This window comes from Fundulus heteroclitus, chromosome 18 (genome assembly GCF_011125445.2).
Source record: "Fundulus heteroclitus isolate FHET01 chromosome 18, MU-UCD_Fhet_4.1, whole genome shotgun sequence".
In the NCBI taxonomy this organism is placed as follows: Eukaryota; Metazoa; Chordata; class Actinopteri; order Cyprinodontiformes; family Fundulidae; genus Fundulus; species Fundulus heteroclitus.
This window is the reverse complement of record NC_046378.1, coordinates 23,673,183-23,693,180: the sequence shown is the minus strand read 5'-3', so window position 1 is coordinate 23,693,180 and position 19,998 is coordinate 23,673,183. Positions and strand designations below refer to the sequence as shown.

The 19,998-nt window shown below is 39.8% G+C and overlaps 2 protein-coding genes across 3 annotated transcripts; one reads left to right on the top strand and one right to left on the bottom strand.

Annotated features, from left to right (window-relative positions):
* Window positions 1–1,877: 1,877 nt before the first annotated feature.
* On the top strand, window positions 1,878–10,390 carry otol1b (otolin 1b). Its single transcript, XM_012871805.3, has 5 exons — window positions 1,878–2,053; window positions 4,838–5,265; window positions 5,360–5,449; window positions 8,104–8,175; window positions 8,258–10,390. Exons 2-5 carry the CDS (start codon window positions 4,851–4,853, stop codon window positions 9,154–9,156), a joined length of 1,476 nt encoding a protein of 491 aa, XP_012727259.2. The 5' UTR covers window positions 1,878–2,053; window positions 4,838–4,850; the 3' UTR covers window positions 9,157–10,390.
* Window positions 10,391–12,504: 2,114 nt separating this feature from the next.
* LOC105932611 (Fc receptor-like A) lies at window positions 12,505–18,046 on the bottom strand. 2 transcript variants are annotated; one of them, XM_012871848.3, is made up of 6 exons: window positions 17,976–18,046; window positions 17,842–17,877; window positions 17,327–17,614; window positions 16,840–17,112; window positions 13,199–13,480; window positions 12,505–13,078 (listed from the first exon to the last, which is right to left on the bottom strand). In XM_012871848.3, exons 1-6 carry the CDS (start codon window positions 17,998–18,000, stop codon window positions 12,792–12,794), a joined length of 1,191 nt encoding a protein of 396 aa, XP_012727302.2. In that variant the 5' UTR covers window positions 18,001–18,046; the 3' UTR covers window positions 12,505–12,791. The 2 variants fall into 2 exon arrangements, with proteins under 2 accessions (XP_012727302.2, XP_012727303.2); XM_012871849.3 differs by having other exon boundaries at window positions 12,984–13,078; window positions 13,161–13,480.
* Between the last annotated feature and the right edge of the window lie 1,952 nt (window positions 18,047–19,998).

Genomic DNA, 19,998 nt, shown 5'->3' with positions numbered 1-19,998 from the left:
CCAATGACGTCTATTTCTTACAGATCTATAACAATAAACATGAAAATGTAAGGTGGTCAAAAAGACAGTTTCTGAAGGAATGAAGGTTTGGAGTTCTAGCAATGAAGCTGATAAAAGACTAACTTTTATTAAGATTTGTTTGCCTCTCATCAATTTCAAGAGGTGGATTTTAAAATAGTTGGAAACTTAAGTCCTTCTGAGATTTATAAATTATTTAAAGTAGTTATCAAAAGGGTATTAAAGAGGAGATATCATATAAAATCTACTTTTTAGCCCTTAAATACATTTTGTTCTGTATTTGGAGTCTCTACAATTGCAGAAAAGTTGAATGTACAATGTAGTCTCTAAATGTATTGCGTTGATATCTTTATATTCTGTTTGGGTCATATTTTGTGAGCCATTTCTGATTTGTCAGCTTCCAAAACCAAAATGCCACAGATAAAAGTGATAAAGAGTGTCTTTCTGGGCAACAAGAGACAATTTATTTTCTCTGGTCCAAACTTTGCATGCTCAACACATCCCCAGACCATTACGCCTCTGCCACCATGTTTGACCGTTGGTCTTATGTGTTAATATTATCCTGAATTTAACTGGACGGGCACCTTCCAAAAATGTTCACAGTTGTCTTATTAGTCCACAAAAAAAAAAAATCTTAAAAAATCTTTGCAATTCATTAATGTCTTTTTAAAAAAATGTGAGGCAGGCCTTTGCTGTTGTTGTAGTCCCTGGAGACCACTTCTGTTAAATCTTTCTCTCATTGACGAATCATCAATACCAACCTTAAAAGTTAGGTCTGCTGAAAGAAATTGATGTTGAGCTCAAAAATGGAATCCAATAATAAAAAAACAGTCTTTCTTACAAGTTTTGTGTATTTCGACTATTTCGTTGGCTGTCTTTGAAAGTTGGATAAAGGACAGTTTACAAGAGCTGCTTAGAAACAGGAAGTGTTTGTTGCACAAAGAATAATGCATCAAACAGACAAAACCCTCTTCCTTTAGGTACCACCAAACCCTCTCCATTTCCCCAAATTTCATTTCCCGTCTCCCTGCTCACTTTTAGCCAGTTGCAGATTTCCCCAAGGACACGAGGTCTCCGACAACCGAGGCATGACCACTTTTCAAACATTCTTTGTCACCGGTAAGTCAAGAGTTTCAGCTCGACAGCCACCAGAAAATCACTTTTCTACGAAAACCTGAGGTGATCTAGTTACGCCGTAAGAATGAGTCATTGTCCGGACTCACAATCACAGCTACCAGATGTCGTTGCCAGCAACCTTGAGAGTTCTTGTGCAGGGGGGGGGGGGGGGGAAGCCCGCCACAGTGATTAGGCGAGCACTACAACTGCATTGATTTAAAAGGATAAGTGGGTTCGTTTGACAAACAGCTCAGGTTTAGCAGCACCTCAATGATTATGAGAGCTTTTTAGGCCAAAGCTTTCCTCTTGATTTCAATCAACCACTGGCAAATTTAAAAAAAATAATGAGCTCCCAGTGCCGTTTGCCAGTTTGTAATTGTTGCTTGGAATATTAGCTTGCAAGATTAGTAATAACACCGAGAATGCATTCAAATCTAGAAGAAGTTAACTTTGCACCCATATGCATGTCCAAACCTATGTCTGGAAAAAAAAAAAAGCCATTGGCCTCTCTGTCTCAGACTCCTCTTTGCTTGGCTTTGTCCCACCTTAAGAGCCTGGACAGAAGGAATGCCTCGCATATCGGGTGACCCATTGCCCCGCCGGCCTCTGCTTCTTGCCCAGATCATGGTGAGGGAGTGCACCAGGCGGGCGCTGTATTCCGTGTCACAAAAGCACCTTTCTACACAACAGGGACACAGAGAATGGATCACAGCACAGTGGTTCTTTTTGGGTTTCAGCCCACCATAGTGGGATTGAAGACCTCCCCCTTTTTTTGCTTTACACAAAAAAATACTCCCCATTGATGAGATGTTCTTTCACCCAAGCCTGGCAGCGACAGCAGAAGGACCTGGAGCTCCTGGTGCTGGAGACGAAACATTGCTAGAGAGGATAAATGACTTTACTACTCATACACAACTGGGTGAGTCCAACTTCCTCTGCTGAATACGTATTTTCAAAAGCTTTATTAAGATTAGCTGTAGAAATCGGACAGAAATCCAAATAATAAGTACTTTTATGTAATATAGGAATCTAAAAGGACATCGGCTTGCTTTTACCTGCAAGCATAAGTATGTTTTTTTTAACCTTTATACATAAAGGTTGTCTCACTGAGATTCAAGATTTCATTAAAGAGACTTCTTTTGAGAAAACAAACAAAAAAACAACAGAAAAGTTTAAAAGTAACAATTCAAATAATTAAAACCTTCGATTGAATTTAAATAAGAAAATAGAATATGATCTAAAAACAAAAATGAGTTTTGTGGAAAGATTTCTCTATATTTTCTCTATATTTCTTAAAATAAGTTTAAATTGTTTAAAGAATCAATGTGAATAGTTTCAGATCCTGCTGCAGAGTGGTCCAAGTTGACGGGGCAGAGTAAAAAAAAATGCCCTTTTTCCAAAGTTCTCATTGTATTAAGTGAGCGCAGAAGGAGATAAAGTCCTGAGAACAAAGTCTGTGGCTGGACTGTCCAAGTGACATGTTTGAGAATAAATGAGGCAGAAACAGTCCAAGGATTGCATTATATATTAAAATATTATTAATACAGGAGTCTACGATTTGATAATGAAGGTCAGCTGAAAAGAGAATATAAAGAACGTGGATGATTGAGAGATTTTTCCCCTGTCAAGAACCGTAATGCTCCATGATATACAGCATCCACAATATGCACAGAGGTTGCCGATCTGTTCATATAGACAACATCATGGTATCCTAACCAAGCCAGGAAGGTCATTAAGACAAGATGCTTCCTTACGCTGAAGGAAAAGCCAAATCTATTACTGAATAAAAACCCTAGTTTGATCTGCAACGTCTTTACAAAATGAACATTTTAGCTCTAATGAGTTGATTCCTAAAGAGATATTAGATAAAAATGTGGCACAGATAAACTAAAGCATGATGCCTCGATCAGATCGGGTCTTTTCTAGGCATTTTCTTACAGACATCACTTTCAGATATGTTTTAAGCCTGACATTTTTTTCTATTTTGTGCTTCACTTATTAAGTTGTAAGCCCATGCTGAAAAATATTCTATTATGTTCAGGAAGAAGCTGAACAGAGAAGGGGTAAAAAAAAAAACCCCAGCTGAAGTCCAAATAAAAACTTTGAAAACCTGATAAAGGCTGCTTTCGAAAACTATAGAAAAGACTCACACATAATAATCAAAACTCTTGCTTTGACAAGTCTTGAAAAACCATGCAGCCATTTTAAGATCTACAAGGCATTTGACACCGTAAATCTCTGACACTGACACTATCGTTTTTTTTAGAAGCTGTCTGATATTAATTTATCACATAACGCTGTATCTTGGTTTTTAAATATCTGTCTAATTGTAGACAATGTGTGCAACATAGTGGTCTGTTGTCAGAATACTGTAACATCACAAAAGGTGTGCAACAGGGTTATGTTTTAGGTCCAACTCTGTTTTCAACTCATGTGAACAGTGTTGGTGAAAATGTTACTGATGCTCGTAAACAGTTTTTATGCAGATGACACTGTGGTTTAGTGTAATGCAAAAACTGTTACTACCATGCTTTATCTGTCTACAGTCAGCTTTTGACATGAATCAATCTGACTTGCTTTGTCTGAGACTTGTCCTAAATGCTGATCCAAAGGCCTTGGACCAAAGCCTTCCTTTAGTTGAGGTTTAATAGCAGTATTTTCACTTAATTCACGACCACTCACCTCCAGCCACAAATCCTTTGTGCAACAGTGAGGACCCGCCTGGTAGTAGAAATCTAGAAATATCCTTTATTGTCCCACAGTGGGGAAATTCGGGTAATCACGTCAATCTGAAGGAAGTTATGACACTTTACCGGTCTCCAAACTTTACCAATGACGTTGATTGTAGAGTAAACCAAAGTGAACCTGTGCCTTGATGAGTGTTCCTCAGTTGACAGCCGCTGTTACACCTCTTAATACCAAAGTAATCCTTTGTAGTCCTGCTCACTGTGCATGGTTGCAACAGATAAACTTGGCTTCTCCTTCAGCCTTCCGTGTCACAAATGGTTAAACTTTTTTAGTCTTTCTCTCACTATTGATACCAATTTTAATCCAGTAACTATTTTCTTGCAGACATTATCAGACATATTAGGATCAAAGCAGCTTTCTTGAATGACATGTTTTTCTGTCTTTTCCATTTTTAATGCCATGAACAACAGGACCCAATGTCACATCATGTTTATAATCCGAGGGAAATTGAGGACACTCTCAGCAAATTAAAAAATGGCTCATCTAAGTCCTTTTGTAATGTTTATTTCATTCTGATCCTTAGGTGAAGGTTGCCAAGATCTGTTGTCCTAGTAATTTTAAAAACACTAAAAAGTAACGTCTGGATGTGGAAAAACCGCCTGAGATTAATCTATTCATTTAAATTTTATTTATATAGCGCCAATTCATGAAACGTGTCATCTCAAGGCACTTTACAAAGTCAAATTCAATCATATTATACAGATTGGTCAAACATTTCCTATATAAGGGAACCAGTTGATTGCTTCAAAGTCCCGACAAGCAGCATTCACTCCTGGAGAAGCGTAGAGCTACCAGACCAGGTGTACCTACTATGAAGAAAAGAGAGAGAGAGCTTTTAATACTTTTACAGTATTAAAAGCAGTTTTTTTAAACCCATGTGCTGCATATGTACAATATCAGATCTGAGGTCTGTTTTGAGGGCTTAGTGTTGTTTTCTTTCCTAATTCCTTCTCAGATCCCTGTCAACAATGAGGATTATCTCCTGCCAGTGGACTCTTGTGGCTGTAATTGTGGTTTCACTCACTGTGGTGTTCTGCACTAAGACCAAAACTACAGCAAAACCAAAGTACCTGTATACAAAGAAGCCAGTCCCGCATGTCACGCCTCACAGCCCCGTCACCACCAGTGTGCCCAAGACCCTCAAGATAGTGGTGACCCCAAATCCGGTGAGGCCTCAGCCGCAGCCTCCACCACAGCCCACTGCGGTGAGGAACACCCACTCGAACCAAAACCTTCCACAGCACTACAGCGAAAACACTGAGCCCCCAGGTGTTAGTCCAGACAATTACACCCTCGACTACAACGAGTGTTACTTCAACTTCTGTGAGTGCTGTCCACCAGAGCGTGGTCCCAGGGGATTAAAGGGAGAAAGAGGCTCAGCAGGTATCAAACTAAACCAAGTTGCAAATTGTATTATATTACATTAATAACCCTTGTGTGTGTGTGTAGCTTCAGTTATTTATTTTTACTTATCCAGGACCACCAGGTGATATCGGGCCAGCGGGACCTCAGGGTATACCTGGACCACCTGGCATGAGTGGTCCAATGGGCTTTAAAGGAGAGAAAGGTATATACACTCTGGCTATAATGCTTATTAACATTTTTACAGGAAATTTTAACCTTACAAGATATTTGAAGACTAAAAACAAAGATGAGGTACATGTCTGTGTTGCTAGAGCATCCTGGCAGAAAATGTGCAGCCTGGCAACTCTTAATACCATAGTAACAAAGCAACACTAATGAGAAAATGATAAAAACAACAACAATACTACTACTACTACTACTACTACTACTACTACTACTACTACTACTACTACTACTACTACTAATAATAATAATAATAACAGGTTTTCGTAGATCAGATAAATAAATTCATCTTTCAAAAATTCAAGAAATATTAAAATTGGAGCCGAGTTCAGGCAGGTTACAGTGCTTCCAGGCATATTCATTTTTGTCATGCCAGGTCAACACAAAGTTGTGTAGAATTATTACGATAAATGAAAATAATGGATGATCTTGATTCTATCTTTTAAATAAAATTTTGTAAATGCAATCTTAATATTTTGTAACCCTCCTGTGAATAAATACATTGTAGAACCACCTTCCTCTTGAGTTACAGTTGCAAACTATTTTGGGGGTATGTTTCTGCTATCTTTATGCATAGAGAGACTCAAATTTGTGTCCATTGTTCTTTGCAAAATAGCTTAAGCTCAGTCCGATTGGACAGAGAGTACCTAAGAACATCCATTTTCAAGTCTCGCCACAGATTCTCAATTGGATTTTGGTCTGGATTTTGACTGGGCCGTTCTAACATGTGTATATAGTCTGATCTAAACCATTGAATTGTATGTTTTGGATTGTTGTCCTGCTGGAAAGTGAACCTCACAAAAATAAAAGTATTTTCCTGCCTTTAGCATATTTACTTTGAGTACTGAGAAGTATTCAGACATTTAGTAAAGGAACATGCAATCTCATGCTAAATGTTGTGGAACAAGGTAGGTGAGAGGTAAGAGTTAGGTTTAGAGGTGTCTTTTGCATAGAAATAATTGGCTGACACTGAATTTGTAAAAAATACAGGACTGTCTCAGAAAATTTGAATATTGTGATAAAGTTCTTTATTTTCTGTAATGCAATTAAAAAACATGAAATGTCATACATTCTGGATTCATTACAAATCAACTGAAATATCGCAAGCCTTTTATTGTTTTAATATCGCTGATTATGGCTTACAGCTTAAGAAACCCAAATATCCTATCTCAAAATATTAGAATATCGTGAAAAAGTATACTAGTAGGCTATTCAACTAATCACTTGAATCGTCTAATTAACTCGAAACACTGCAGGGTTTCCTGAGCCTTGAAAAACACTCAGCTTGGTTCAGTAAACTAAATCACAAGTATGGTAGTGGTTAAGAGACGACATAAGATTCTCACAGTAACTGGTGTACTGACCATGGCATTACTGTCCTTGATTGGCCTGCCAATTCCCCTGACCTGAACCCCATAGAGAATTTGTGGGGTATTGTGAAGAAGAAGCTGAAAGACACCAGAGCCAACAATGCAAATGAGCTAAAGGCCGCTATTGAAGCATCCTGGGCATCCATAACACCTCAGCAATGCCACAGGCTGATTGCCTCCATGCCACGCCGCATTGATGCAGTAATCTGTGCAAAAGGATTCCCAACCAAGTACTGAGTGCATTAATGGACATTTTCAAATGTTTGATTTTGTTTTGCTGTTATAATTTTTTTTACTTGGTCTGAGGAAATATTCTAATATTTTCAGATAGGATTTTTGAGTTTTCTTCAGCTGTACGCCATAATCAGCGATATTAAAACAATAAAAGGCTTGCGATATTTCAGTTGATTTGTAATGAATCCAGAATGTATGACATTTCATGTTTTTTAATTGCATTAAAGAAAATAAAGAACTTTATCACAATATTGTAATTTTCTGAGACAGGAGCAGGCTCACTGTCCGTGGCAGACAAAGAGGAGACCTTCTCACTGCATAAAGCCTTTAACCCATATAAAATAATTTTGCTGTGATCAAAAGTCTGCGATACTGTATTCAGAAACTGCCCTTGTTGTTCCAACCATGGCTGAGGAAAAATTATTCTCATAAAGCTCTAAATATCAGTCTGGTCTACCCTCCACTTCTGTTCCACCCCCACACGGTGCCCAGGCAGAAAGACTTTAGTTTATTTTTATTTATTTATACCAACAGGAGTAAAATAGTGTGGAGCCTGGCAGTGAGAAATAGGGTTGGGGGAGATGTAAAAGGAGCTAAGGAGATGTAACGCCATCGGTTGTGCATTGTTCTCCTGTTTCTCTGGAGTCCAGATGAATGGCAGCATGGTGGCAGGATATGGATACGACTTCCCATACATTTGTCTGTTTGACCGCTGTCTTCTTGCTGCCACCCACTGGACTGGAGTGGTACGGCAGTTTTTCCTCACACGTCCCATACACCACGGGGCTGTTTTACATAAATGGCCTCTAGCTAATGGAAACATGAAAACCGAAAAGCTCCAGACTTTGGTTTACCCCGGGAGATCAAAGCCTGGGGCTTTAAATCCTTTTAAGCCTTTTAATGGAATAGGGAAAGGTTTTGAACCAAGTGTGGTTAGAAAAGGTTCAGAAAACTTTGGTATTGGAGACACCCGATGCTTATTGTTTGAAAGAATAAACATTTATCTTACTTATTTAAATGAATCTTTCAGGGGATAAAGGTGAGAAAGGACACAGTGGAACATCAGGTCCACCAGGTATTCCAGGAAAACCAGGACAAAAAGGTACAATGTTGTTTAGGTGGTTGTTGAATTATCTAAAACTGTTGCATACAATTTATTCTGATACCGTTTTGCAACTTTTCAGGTGAGGCTGGCCTCAAAGGTGAAAAGGGGGAAGTAGGATTTCAAGGTGTCAAAGGTGAACAAGGAGAAAAAGGAGAAGCTGGCCAGAATGGAACCTCTGGTGGGAAAGGAGAACCAGGACCACAAGGGCCCGTTGGACCTCCAGGAACAGCTATGGGGCAGGGTCCTAAAGGAGAAAAGGGGGATAAAGGGGACTGTGGCATATTTGGGGAGAGAGGTCCAAAAGGTGACCGAGGGGAACCAGGTGCTCCTGGCATTCAAGGTGCTATGGGAATTCCAGGATTACACGGTAAACACGGCACCCCCGGACCCGTTGGCATCCGAGGGGATCCGGGACACCCTGGGCCTCCAGGAGAACCAGGGGTGTCAGGGCCCCAAGGGCCACAAGGGATACGAGGGATGCCCGGGCCAAAAGGGGATAGAGGGTACCCTGGCATGAGAGGTGATCGCGGCTTTCGTGGATTAAAAGGAGCAAAAGGTTCAGGAATGCCCCAGAAACGCTCCGCGTTCAGTGTCGGTATCTCACCAAAGAAATCTTTTCCTCCCTCTGGCTTCCCAATCCGCTTTGACAAAATCTTCTACAACGAAGAAAACCACTTCAACATGAGTTCCAACAGCTTCACATGCGTACACCCCGGGGTTTATGTCTTCTCCTTCCACATCACTGTGCGTAATCAGCCTCTGCGAGCCACACTTGTGGTGAATGGGTCACGGAAAGTCAGGACGCGAGACTCTCTATACGGCCAAGACATCGACCAGGCATCCACGCTGGTGCTGTTAAGACTGGCATCTGGAGATCAGGTCTGGATGGAGACGTTCAGAGACTGGAATGGGGTTTATGCCAGCAGTGAGGACGACAGCATCTTCTCCGGGTTCCTGCTGTACTCGGACAAAGCCTGAAGTAATTCTTGTTCGCTAAACTGACAACCTCTCTCTTCTGCCGAACTGTTGCAACCTCACCACATGGGGGAAAAACACCAGATACTGACGGTGCTATGCTATAACTGTGAATTATTTGTCTGTAAATTTGCTATTATCTCCAAACATATTCTCTCATTAACAGATTTCTAAATAGAACGACCACTCATGACCTCAAGAGGCAAATATGTCAATGCCATCAGTCCAGGCCTTAACAGAAAGGACAACTGTAATCACAGGGAGTCAAGATTTAAGTCATAATACATAACACATTGAGGGAATTTAATTGATTCTCTGTTTTCTCACAAAAGTGAAAATATAAGAATATGAAACAAAACGTAGAAACAACTAAATCTATAAAATGCATCCAATGTTTAACTTGCTTGTAAAAAACATTATTGCAGCAGTGTAGTCGCACGCAAAAATAGAAAAGTCCCACTTTTAAGCCAGTTTAATTAATTCAGACATTAACAATAACTAATTGATTTTAATGAAATAAGTGGAGGCAAAGAACCTTTTACCTCCCCTGCTGTCAACACTGTATACAGCTTAATTTTGTCAAGAACAACACTTATCCGTCTCCTTGGTCACTGCACATGGCTGTAACACACCAAGAGAGGAAAATTTGACCAAACTATGTCCAATATATCCACAAACTAATACATGACAGAAGAAATACAGAGCTTTGCAAAAGTCTTCATAAACTTCTTGAACATTTACACTACATTGCCAGGTTCATACGATATTTAGACCAACACAAAGTAGTGCCTCCTGCTAAATTTCTTATGTGAATTTAGAGCTGGACTTTGACTAGGCCATTTCCACACTTGAACGTGCTTTTATGTAATTCACAGCCTTAAGCCTTATTTGGTTTGTCTCTACAAGATTTCCACACCTGGTTCTGATTGCGCCATCGCTGCAGATTCTCTCAAGGTCCATCTGATTGGATGAGCAGTGTTTTAGGCAAAGATTTTGTGGCCTTTCCACTGACAATGACATGCAATAACATTTTAACCAGGCAAAGGCTGGGGGACTCAGGAACATTCCCAGATTGCCCCTGAAGCAACTTCTAGACTGTAGACTTTGGGTCAATGACGTCTTAGAATATGAATTGCCTTAGTTTTAACCCTGGGCAAAAGGGCTTTTTTTGAGGATATCTCTATACTTGGCTGTTGTTATCTATCCTTAATACTAGTTTCTGCCACACACACAAAAATACATCCACATAAACATCACTAGGTGAAGAGCAGTGCCATTTTTTCTCTAGATATGATGAATTAAGTTTAGACCATCTCCACCAACACACACTGCCTAAAGGATTCAAGATTACCTTTCTGATAAATACCTAAATTCCCTGATTACTCAGTTGGGTTGGCAGCCACATACAAAGGAGGGTTCTGGTGGGTCCAACCTTCTTCCATGTTCAGATAATAGAGAAATTGTCTGAGATCCACGGACAATTTATTTGACTTCATTGCTCTGTGTCTCCTCCGATACGCTCTGTCAACTGCCAGACCTTGTATAGAAAAGGTTTTTTTTTATTTCATGTTCAGTCATCCGAAATGACCACAGATGGACTTAAATCGAGTTGCAGAAGCATCTTCAGGATGATTAATGAAAATCAGATGCATCTCACGGAAATTCTGTGTCCCATAGTAAATATGGAACACAAAATTGATTTAATATTTATTTGCCTAAAATGTTTAAGTGTTAAAGATGTACCAAATTCTCAACACAAAATTACCACTTTGTGATTATTAAATAATTATAATTATTATTAAATTATTAAAAAATAATAATTAGTAAGACGATAAGTGTAAAGCCTGAATCAGTCGTCATCCCAAGGTTTCTAACAGAAGATTTAGTCAAAGCACCATGAGATCCAAGGATATGTTTTATCTTTACAGGTATGTTTTCTGGTGCAAAGGTGACTACTTCAGTTTTTAATTCATCTAATTGAGGAAAACTCTCAATTATCCAGCTTTAATTTAAATCCAGGCATTTTGGTAAATTGTGCAGTTTCAAAACTTCATTTAGAAAAAAGGAAATATACACCTGGATATCATCAGCATATCAGACTACACACATACATACATATATATATATATATATATATATATATATATATATATATATATATATATATATATATATATATATATATATATATATGTGTGTGTGTGTGTGTGTGTGTGTGCTAAGTTGTGTAAAAAACTATACATGGATGTACTTAACTTATTTAGTGCTCTTCCAGTTTTACTGACTGCTCAAAGCACACACATCCATACACCAAGGGAATTTGGGGTTATGTGCCTTGCCCTGAAGCACACCAGCATGTGGTAAGAGGGAGCTGGAATCAAACCTTCTACTGTCAGATTGCGCTATATATATACTCATTCCACTGAGCCACAGTCGCCCGCTGAATACTATATGCCTGTATACTGTAAGCCCAGATCCTTTAATCAGTTCCAGAATATGTACCATAAAGTGTGGAATAAGGGAAGGGGTGTAAATATTTTTTGGCAACACTATATAACTGCCTCAACTGTCTGTTACAGCAGAATTAAGTGTGCAAAGAATGTCTCTATGATCTGATGTTATTTTATTAAACCACTGTTATCTGATGTATTTTTTTCCTAGTAGAGCATATTCTACCGATATCTACTGACGAGTTAATCCGTTAAAGGCAACACATCATGCTATTCAGTTCTTCCTTTTCACATTGAAAACATTCAGCTGTGGTGTACTGTATATAAAGTGAAACTGCAATTCTTTGGTCTGTATTCCTTGCTAATTTACATCCACGTTCCCCGTTTTTACCCCTGTTCTGAGGTGCGTCTGAGAGCAACTCGTTTTGGTGCTGTCATTTTAAATCTAAAAGAGGCACTTCACACCCCGCCCCCTCCAGGTTTGGCCATTTTTGTCGGATGCCGGGTGATGGTGTAATGAACAACCGATGACTTATCCACTAGTAGCTCCGGCATCCTTTAGGTTTGGACAACAAAATTGCTACCGATAAATAACAATGGCAGATTTGCTGGAAGTCAGCAGCAGATATTGTGATGTAATTGTTAAAAAAATGTTATAGGAAACAGAGAAAACTGAACGACTTGAAAAATATGACCCAAACATAACATTAAGATACAGTATCCATGCAGCTCCTGGACAGACTATGATCAAATGTTCTGCTCTCCTAGGTACTGCAAATACACAACTAAATGTATTTAAGGGCTAATAAAGTGGACTTTGCATAATATGTCCCCTTTAAAGTGTTTCCAGTATTTAAAATGGTTTTGATGTGCTGTAGGACTGTAAAAAAAACAACAACCGTTAATTGAAAATAAACTCAGCACAGCTGATAGATAGCTTTATTAGGTTAAAACAATGATATGCGTTCTTATTAACTGTATTTATTCTGTTTCACACGACTCAATGAGGATGATAAGAAGAATAACTGTAAATCTGAAGAACAGTATAATGGTGTTAATATTTGTTAGAAAGCTATGCCTCAGATTATTGCTCTGTCAGGTATGATGACAATTGATCAAAAGGAGCTGAGATGTAAAGGACCTCCAGATATGTCACAGGACTTTCTAAAATAACACTCGTGGGACACCTCAAGGTTCTGGGGTTAGGGTTTCGTCTGGAAACTGGTCTGGAGGTGGCGGACTGCTTGAGACCGGGAGCTCAGAGTCCATCGAGGATTGCTCTGAGCCCTCTGTGTGCTGATCAAAAGACCGAGGTGCAGCAAAGTACTTTGGTGTTGCTGGTTGACCTGCAGGAGCCAAGAAGTGGTGCAGGGGTGAGGTAGAGGGAGAAGGTGCCATCTGGGTTGTGTGATGATGATGATGATGATGATGCGGATGATGATGATGATGATGATTTGGAGACATCAACTGTTGCTCTGTTGGGTCAAAGAAAAAAATGACCTTAGGAGTCCCGCATGACTGTGATGTGCTTTTGACAAATCAAAGTGTGATCATTACTTTTATAAATACAGCAGAGCAGATTTAGACTTAAGCACCTGGGACATCTCCGTAGCTTTTGGGCTCGCTCCACCTCGCGATATTCAGCTTCGGCACCCTGGCTCTGCAGCTGTACCACCCTGGAGCCCGTCTGATGAGGAGGTGGTCTTGTGAGGTTGCTGGTCCCAGTAGGTTGTTGTTCTTGTAGAAATAGTAATTTACCGGAGGGGCGGGGGCGGGGGCAGGGGCGTTGTACTGGACGTGGCAGATGAGGTTCATCTTCTTTGCGTCGCGTAGGATGTTTTCTTCTGTAATCTCCAACACCGGCTGAGTTAGAACCTCTGAGGTGGAGCGAATGACAAAATAAAAGCTTATTAACACAGTAGAATATTGATTTCTAGTGATTGATTTCTACAGGTTAGCAGTTCAAAACGTCGAGAGAAATTGTGGAAAAAGTCTGAACCAATCCTTATACACCCCAGCGTCTCCTGCAAGCTTGATCAGTTGTTCTTTCTAAACTCTTTTCTGTCTCTTTTATTTGGACTCTGGCTGCTTTTTCCATTCATTTTCTGTCCAGTCTTTGTCTCTGTGAAGTTCCAGACCAAACGACTGAAACAACAGGTGTCAGAGCAGACGAGAATCTGTCTTCAGTTATGTTTTTTTTTTTTTTACAAACAGTAATGACACAGAAACTAGGAGAAGAACGATCCTTTAGTGGACCATCTACTGTATGTGTATTTTTCAACCTATTGCTCATTGGAAATCACCTTCTCTGAGCTGTTGAATTGTGTTTGATGTTTTCATTGATTCATCTAAACTAACCTTAACAAGCCACCTCTTTCTGACAGGCTGCTAGTAACAAAGCGCAGCGTCTTGCAGACGTATTCACACCATTTAAGCTTCTCCACAATATGCTGCATTACAACCTCAAGCTCCAATGGATATTAGGAGGATTTTATCTGACAAACCAACACAAAGTAGAGTACAATTCTTAAATAAAAGTGTGGCATATGTTTCCGTTCAGCACCCTTCAGATTGACACTCCTAAATAAACTGCAGTGCATTTGCTGAAATAAAGCATTAAGCCCTATTGTCTAAAATCCACCACAAGTCATGTAGGTAGCACAGCGAACATGCGGAAGAACAGCTTCTGGTCGAATGAGACCAAAGCTTAACTTTTGGCAATAAAACAAAAGACTGTGCGATGGAAAACATGAGCAACAACGTCCCCACCGTCAAACATGGTGGTGGCAGTATTGTGCTGCGGGGATGCTTTTCTTCAGCAGGGAAAAGGAATCTGCTCAGAGCTGACGGGAAGAAGATCGAAGGAGCCAAAAATGAGAAGAGGAACCTCACAGAGGCTGAGATCCCTGCAAAAACGGATCTAAAACAAGTAAAATGTTCTTAAAGTTAATCTATTTGTCCTTGATTTGAGCCAGTAAATAAGATTATCTGCCAATGGAATGAGTATCTTTACCCCCTTTCTGTCTCCGTTTCTCTTCACCCTCTACACCTCGGACTTCACCTACAACACAGACAGCTGCCACCTTCAGAAGTTCTCTGACGACTCGGCCATTGTGGGCTGTGTGTCTGAGGGGAACCAGCTGGAGTACCGGTCGGTCATCATGGACTTTGTGGACTGGTGTGAGAAGAACCATCTGTGCTTAAACACCAGTAAGACCAAGGAGATGGTGATCGACTTCAGGAGAAGACCCCCACCTCACTCACCCGTGAACATCCAGGGGGAGGACATGGAAACTGTGGAGAGTTTCAAATACCTGGGTGTTCACGTCAACAATAAGCTGGACTGGACACATAACACCGACTCTCTGTATAAGAAGGGCCAGAGCCGCCTCCACCTCCTGAGGAGGCTGAGGTCCTTTGGAGTGAGCAGACCTCTGCTAAAGACCTTCTATGACTCTGTGGTGGCCTCAGCCCTCCTCTACGCTGTCGTCTGCTGGGCTCCTGGCAGCGCAGAGAGGGACAGAAAGAGACTGAACAAGCTGGTGAGGAAGGCCACTTCTGTCCTGGGCTGCTCTCTGGACTCAGTGGAGGAAGTAGCTGAGAGGAGGGTGTTGTCCAAGTTCACATCCATCATGGACAACACCTTCCACCCCCTGCACCAGGACTGTAGACGAGCTGAGCAGCTCCTTCAGTGCAAGACTTAGACATCCTGTCTGTAAAAAGGAGCGCTACCGCAGGTCATTTATTCCTGCTGCTATAAGATTTTACAATGCTGCACTGTAACTGCAACTGTGACCATAACTGTAACAATTAATGTGCAATAACCAAGGTGCAATAATCTATTTAATACACTGTCCTACAACCCGTGCAATAATCCTGATGTAGTGACTTCTGCTGCTATCACCACCTGAACATAAGTCAGCCCACATGTATGTATGTATGTATGTACAAATGTATACAATGTATATGCACATACATACGCGTAGGTGCGTATGTAAGTAGGCGCATAGATATATGTATATATTTAAGTATATAGATATGTTTATATATATATATATATATATATATGTGTGTGTGTATATATATATATATATATATATATATATATATATATATATATATATATATATATATATATATATATATAGACCACTAAGAATGTAAATGAGACATCATATGCCCATTCCTATTTCCTTTTTTGTATTTTTTGGTATTCTTTCTGATCCATTGTATATATGAAGATTCACTGTATATAACTGAATGCACCTTCCCTACTCTGCACCTTCTTGTATGAGCCGATGTGACGAGTGAATTTCTCCATTGTGAGATCAATAAAGACTATCTTATCTTATCTTATCTTAAAATAAGATAATTAGAAATCCTGCACTTGAAATAAGAGGATGGAGATGAATTGTTCTTATTTTAAGTGGAAAAATCTTATTCCATTGGCAAATAGTCTTATTTACCTGCTCAAATCAAGGACAAATACACTGATTTAAAGAAGATTTTACTTATTTTTAGTTCTATTTTTGCAGTGATAGAGCTGGGACTTGGATGGAGGTTAGCATTCCAGCTGAACAACGCCCCAAAACATCCAGCCTGAGCTAAAGCAGAATGGTTTGGCTGGTTCTGAGAGGGTAAGGATACTTTTGCGAGCTTTGTAGCTACCAAAAATTTTATCTGATTCTGAGGGGTCTGTTTTTTGTAGACGCAGCACTGGTTCGTCCTTTGGGTTTGTAAACTTTTGTGAAAATGGTTAGGTTCTACACAAAAACAAAGTCAAGAAGCTGCCAAAACATTAAGGAAAAATCATCTTTTGAAAAACAGTTTAAAAAGACGAAATATGAATGAAAGCTCAAGACTTTTGCACCGTTCTGTAGTTTAGTATAGATCATCCTGCAACACCCCTGATCTTGGATCTGGAAAGGGCCTTGGAAAATATTTTATATTTTAATATTTATGGTATTAAGGAGTAGCAATGTTGCACAGTTGGTAGAACTGTTGCCTTGCAGCAAGAAGGTTTGAACCCTGGCCAGGGGTCTTTCTGCATGGAGTTTGCATTTTCTCCCTGGGCATGTGTGGGTTCCTCCCCCGGCCCAAAACCACCACTGTTGGGATAATTGTTCGCTCCACCTTTTGACCCTGCATGGATAAGCAGGTGTAGACACTAGATGGATGGCATTGATGTCTTATGTAAAATGTGATCTTTTCTCCACTAGATGCATCAGTAACTCACCTAAAATATTTACAGCAGTGGGAACTGACATCACAGAGGCTGTACTCCTCCTAATATCCCAGGAGACCCTGCATGAGTACATTCCTACGTCCTCCAGGCTCACGTCGGTGAGGCGGAAATTTAAACCGCTCCCTCTCTGCACCATCACTTGAACGCCGTCTTTGTACAAGATCGTCTGATGGACGGGAGGGTTCGCCCGGAGGCGGCACTTCAAATCCAAGACGTCTCCAACGAGGACAGGGTGTCGCGGCGTTTCCAGGATGACAAACCCTCCTGAAAAAGACATTACAATCATTTAGACTTAATCATTTAGACAGTCATGTGCTCTTGTGTAAAATAGTTGCAGCTTGGCTTGCAGATCAGTGCTGGAGAAGAAGTTGAGCAGGTCAGGAAGAATTTCTGGTTTTGACAGTTTCGGAAATTGGGAAAGAGGAAGAAAAACTGCCAAGCGAAAAACGTTCGCGTCTTGATGTAAACAAGATCTTACCATCGACGTTGATCTCCTCTGGTAGACTTATTTGTGTTTTTAGTTTTCCCACTAGTGTCACCTTCTGTCCTTGGCAGGAATATTTGCCGCTCTCTTTAATGTGTGCGTTCCACAGTTGTAATATCTGCCCAGACTGTGGAAGCTGCACCGTCCCCCTGAACCACAGGTAACTCCAGGTGCTATTGTAAATGTCAGGAATGTTGCATCTCAGGCGCAGATGTTCCCCACTAAAGATCCTGGGGTTTCCAGAAACTATTTCGACTATGGCCCTATATGGGATAGAAGGAACTGGAGAGAAAAAAACAACATGTCCAGATAAATATCAGGGGAAAACTGCGAAGAAAATTACCTCTGATTTGCTTACAATGTAAAATCATACACTAGAAAATGAGCTTAAATATTTTTTCTATGCATGTTACACAGAGCAAATTTTTATGTTGTAAAAAACAAAACCAACATGAAACCAATACATATTTCTTATATGGATTATCAGTGTAGTAGTATTTAGCACCTACCCTCAGGCACAACGAGCTGTGGCAACAATGAAAAAACTGTCACAGAGAAAAATATAAGGTTAATGAAACCACATAACATCATATTATCAAATAGGTTAAATCAGATCTTAGTAATTTAAGTTATGAAAACCTACTGAGGAGGGATATTACAGCATCCATTCTGCTCACTGTGTTTGTAAGAAACAGAATGGACAGCAAGCTTTATCCTAATAAAACAAGAAGTAAAACTGTCTTCATACCGGATATCCTCCTTTCCAAAAAGTGCTTTCCCCATAATTCTTTTTTTTTTTTATTGCGTTTAATGTAGAAATACTTCATTTAATTTAATATTACTTGGAAACAAAATGTAAACTTTGCCAGATAAGTAATTGAAATACTATTCAGTATCAGTATTTAAAATATCAAGCTCAGTTGTTAAAGTTAAAGTTGCTTTCACTTTCACTAACCGGCTTTCCTGCATCTCCTCTGGGGTGTGACACAATCATGGAAACTTAGCAATATGGTGGAAAGGGGAACTGAGAACACCCAAATTCTCTCTGACAACTCAGATCTTCAGAAGAAATGCACCAACGCCTAATGAAAGGCAAAATACAGGAACAACCAACCCTCCTACTTTTCCAGATTAGAAGCAGTTCTTTTAAACAGCTGTTGGCCAATTTTTCATCTGAACTTAGAAATAAACATTTATGCTTTCTGTTCTAATTGTTATCGCCCTGTCACACTATTGTACACCCTCCTTGCATTTCATTGGTGTATGAAAATGGAAAATGGAAATAAAGATCCCACATGACTTGAGTTTTTTTACGAATTTGATTCTGTAGCAAAGTTTGATCTCAAGCTAAGCCAGAACGCCCCTCATTATTTCGACATATAAACAAACAAACAAACAAACAAAAAAACATCCTGATGCATGGCCTTGGCAACTTAAGTGGCAGCTACAAAAGTTAGCTAAATGCAACCCAAATTTCAAATTTTAATACTACATAATTTCACTCTATCTTCACTAATGAAGATTCACTCACCTCGGTATGCCAGTGGTTTGAAGTGGCTGATGCAGCAGAGGAGTTCTCCCTATTTTCTGATTAATTATGGCGGTATAAAAATGAATGTAGAGCGCTGAGCCCATTATGGGCAGGAGACCATTCAAATCGATGTACTTTTCCTTATGTTGTCTATTTGCTGGGAAATCCAAAATAACAATTTACATGTGTCTATGTAGGAAGAAATTAAGCTTCTTTTGTTTTGTATAGTACCCGTATATTGGGATGAATGGTGTGAAATTTGGTGCTATGTTGCCAGGACAGCAAAACCTTTTGCCACTTTTTGCATTGCATTTTTTTTTCTGTTTGCCATATTTTATGACTATCCATGACCATCTTGGACTGAAGGTTTCAAGTTCTATTCACATTCTATAGACACTCCCAAGTGGTCAAATAAACATTAGCTAAACTATTGAAGAGAGCATATCATGCAAAATCCATTTTAACCCCTTAAAATCCATTTTAACCCCTTAAATATCGTTTGTGGTGTACTCGGAGTCTCTAGGAGTGCAAACAATTTTGATGTAGTCTCTCCAGGAACTGTGTAGATATATATTTATATCCATTTATCCTTTGACGTGGGGGTGGGCTTAATGTTTTTCAAGCTGTTCAGTTTTTTCTGTTTTCTATTACATCTCTTGGACTATTGAGCCACAGTATTCGCTGTGAAACTGCTAAAGGGACTTCTAGCTTACCAGTCTCACAAATCCACCATTTTTATTTCTCGGAGCAATTTTGTAGTCCAAGCTGAAGGATGCCAAAGTTTCAAGTGGAGAAGTCATCGGCTGTTCAATACACCGTCCCCCAGCGTACTACAAAAATGGCCCAATGGGGTGGAGTGAAACACTGCGACCTGGCGCAGGGCCACATGAGAAGTGCCTCCTTTAGATGTAAAAGAATAAGTAATAATACCATCTAGTGGGGAAAATCAGAACAACACAAACAATGCTTTTCACAGACACCAGCCATTCACTCAACGGTCCGTTGCTGCTGTGAAACCCCACTGAATTTTAACTTACACAGGACAGGTATATGATATTGTATTTTGTTCCATTTCTTGTCCACTTCTCTTACTGGCTTCCATGTTTGCAGGCTGCTGCTGTTTTGCCAAAATAAA

What these genes read in the sequence shown, in the direction of transcription:
- otol1b (XM_012871805.3), top strand. Translation starts at nt 4,851, where the DNA reads ATGAGGATTATCTCCTGCCAGTGGACTCTTGTGGCTGTAATTGTGGTT. An exon ending in GGGAGAAAGAGGCTCAGCAG is followed by an intron (nt 5,266 to 5,359) that starts GTATCAAACTAA and finishes TTACTTATCCAG; the next exon opens with GACCACCAGGTGATATCGGG. An exon ending in GGGCTTTAAAGGAGAGAAAG is followed by an intron (nt 5,450 to 8,103) that starts GTATATACACTC and finishes TGAATCTTTCAG; the next exon opens with GGGATAAAGGTGAGAAAGGA.
- LOC105932611 (XM_012871848.3), bottom strand. Translation starts at nt 18,000, where the DNA reads ATGGATGCTGTAATATCCCTCCTCA. An exon ending in CACTGCTGTAAATATTTTAG is followed by an intron (nt 13,481 to 16,839) that starts GTGAGTTACTGA and finishes GCTCCACCTCAG; the next exon opens with AGGTTCTAACTCAGCCGGTG. An exon ending in AAGCTACGGAGATGTCCCAG is followed by an intron (nt 13,079 to 13,198) that starts GTGCTTAAGTCT and finishes TTGACCCAACAG; the next exon opens with AGCAACAGTTGATGTCTCCA.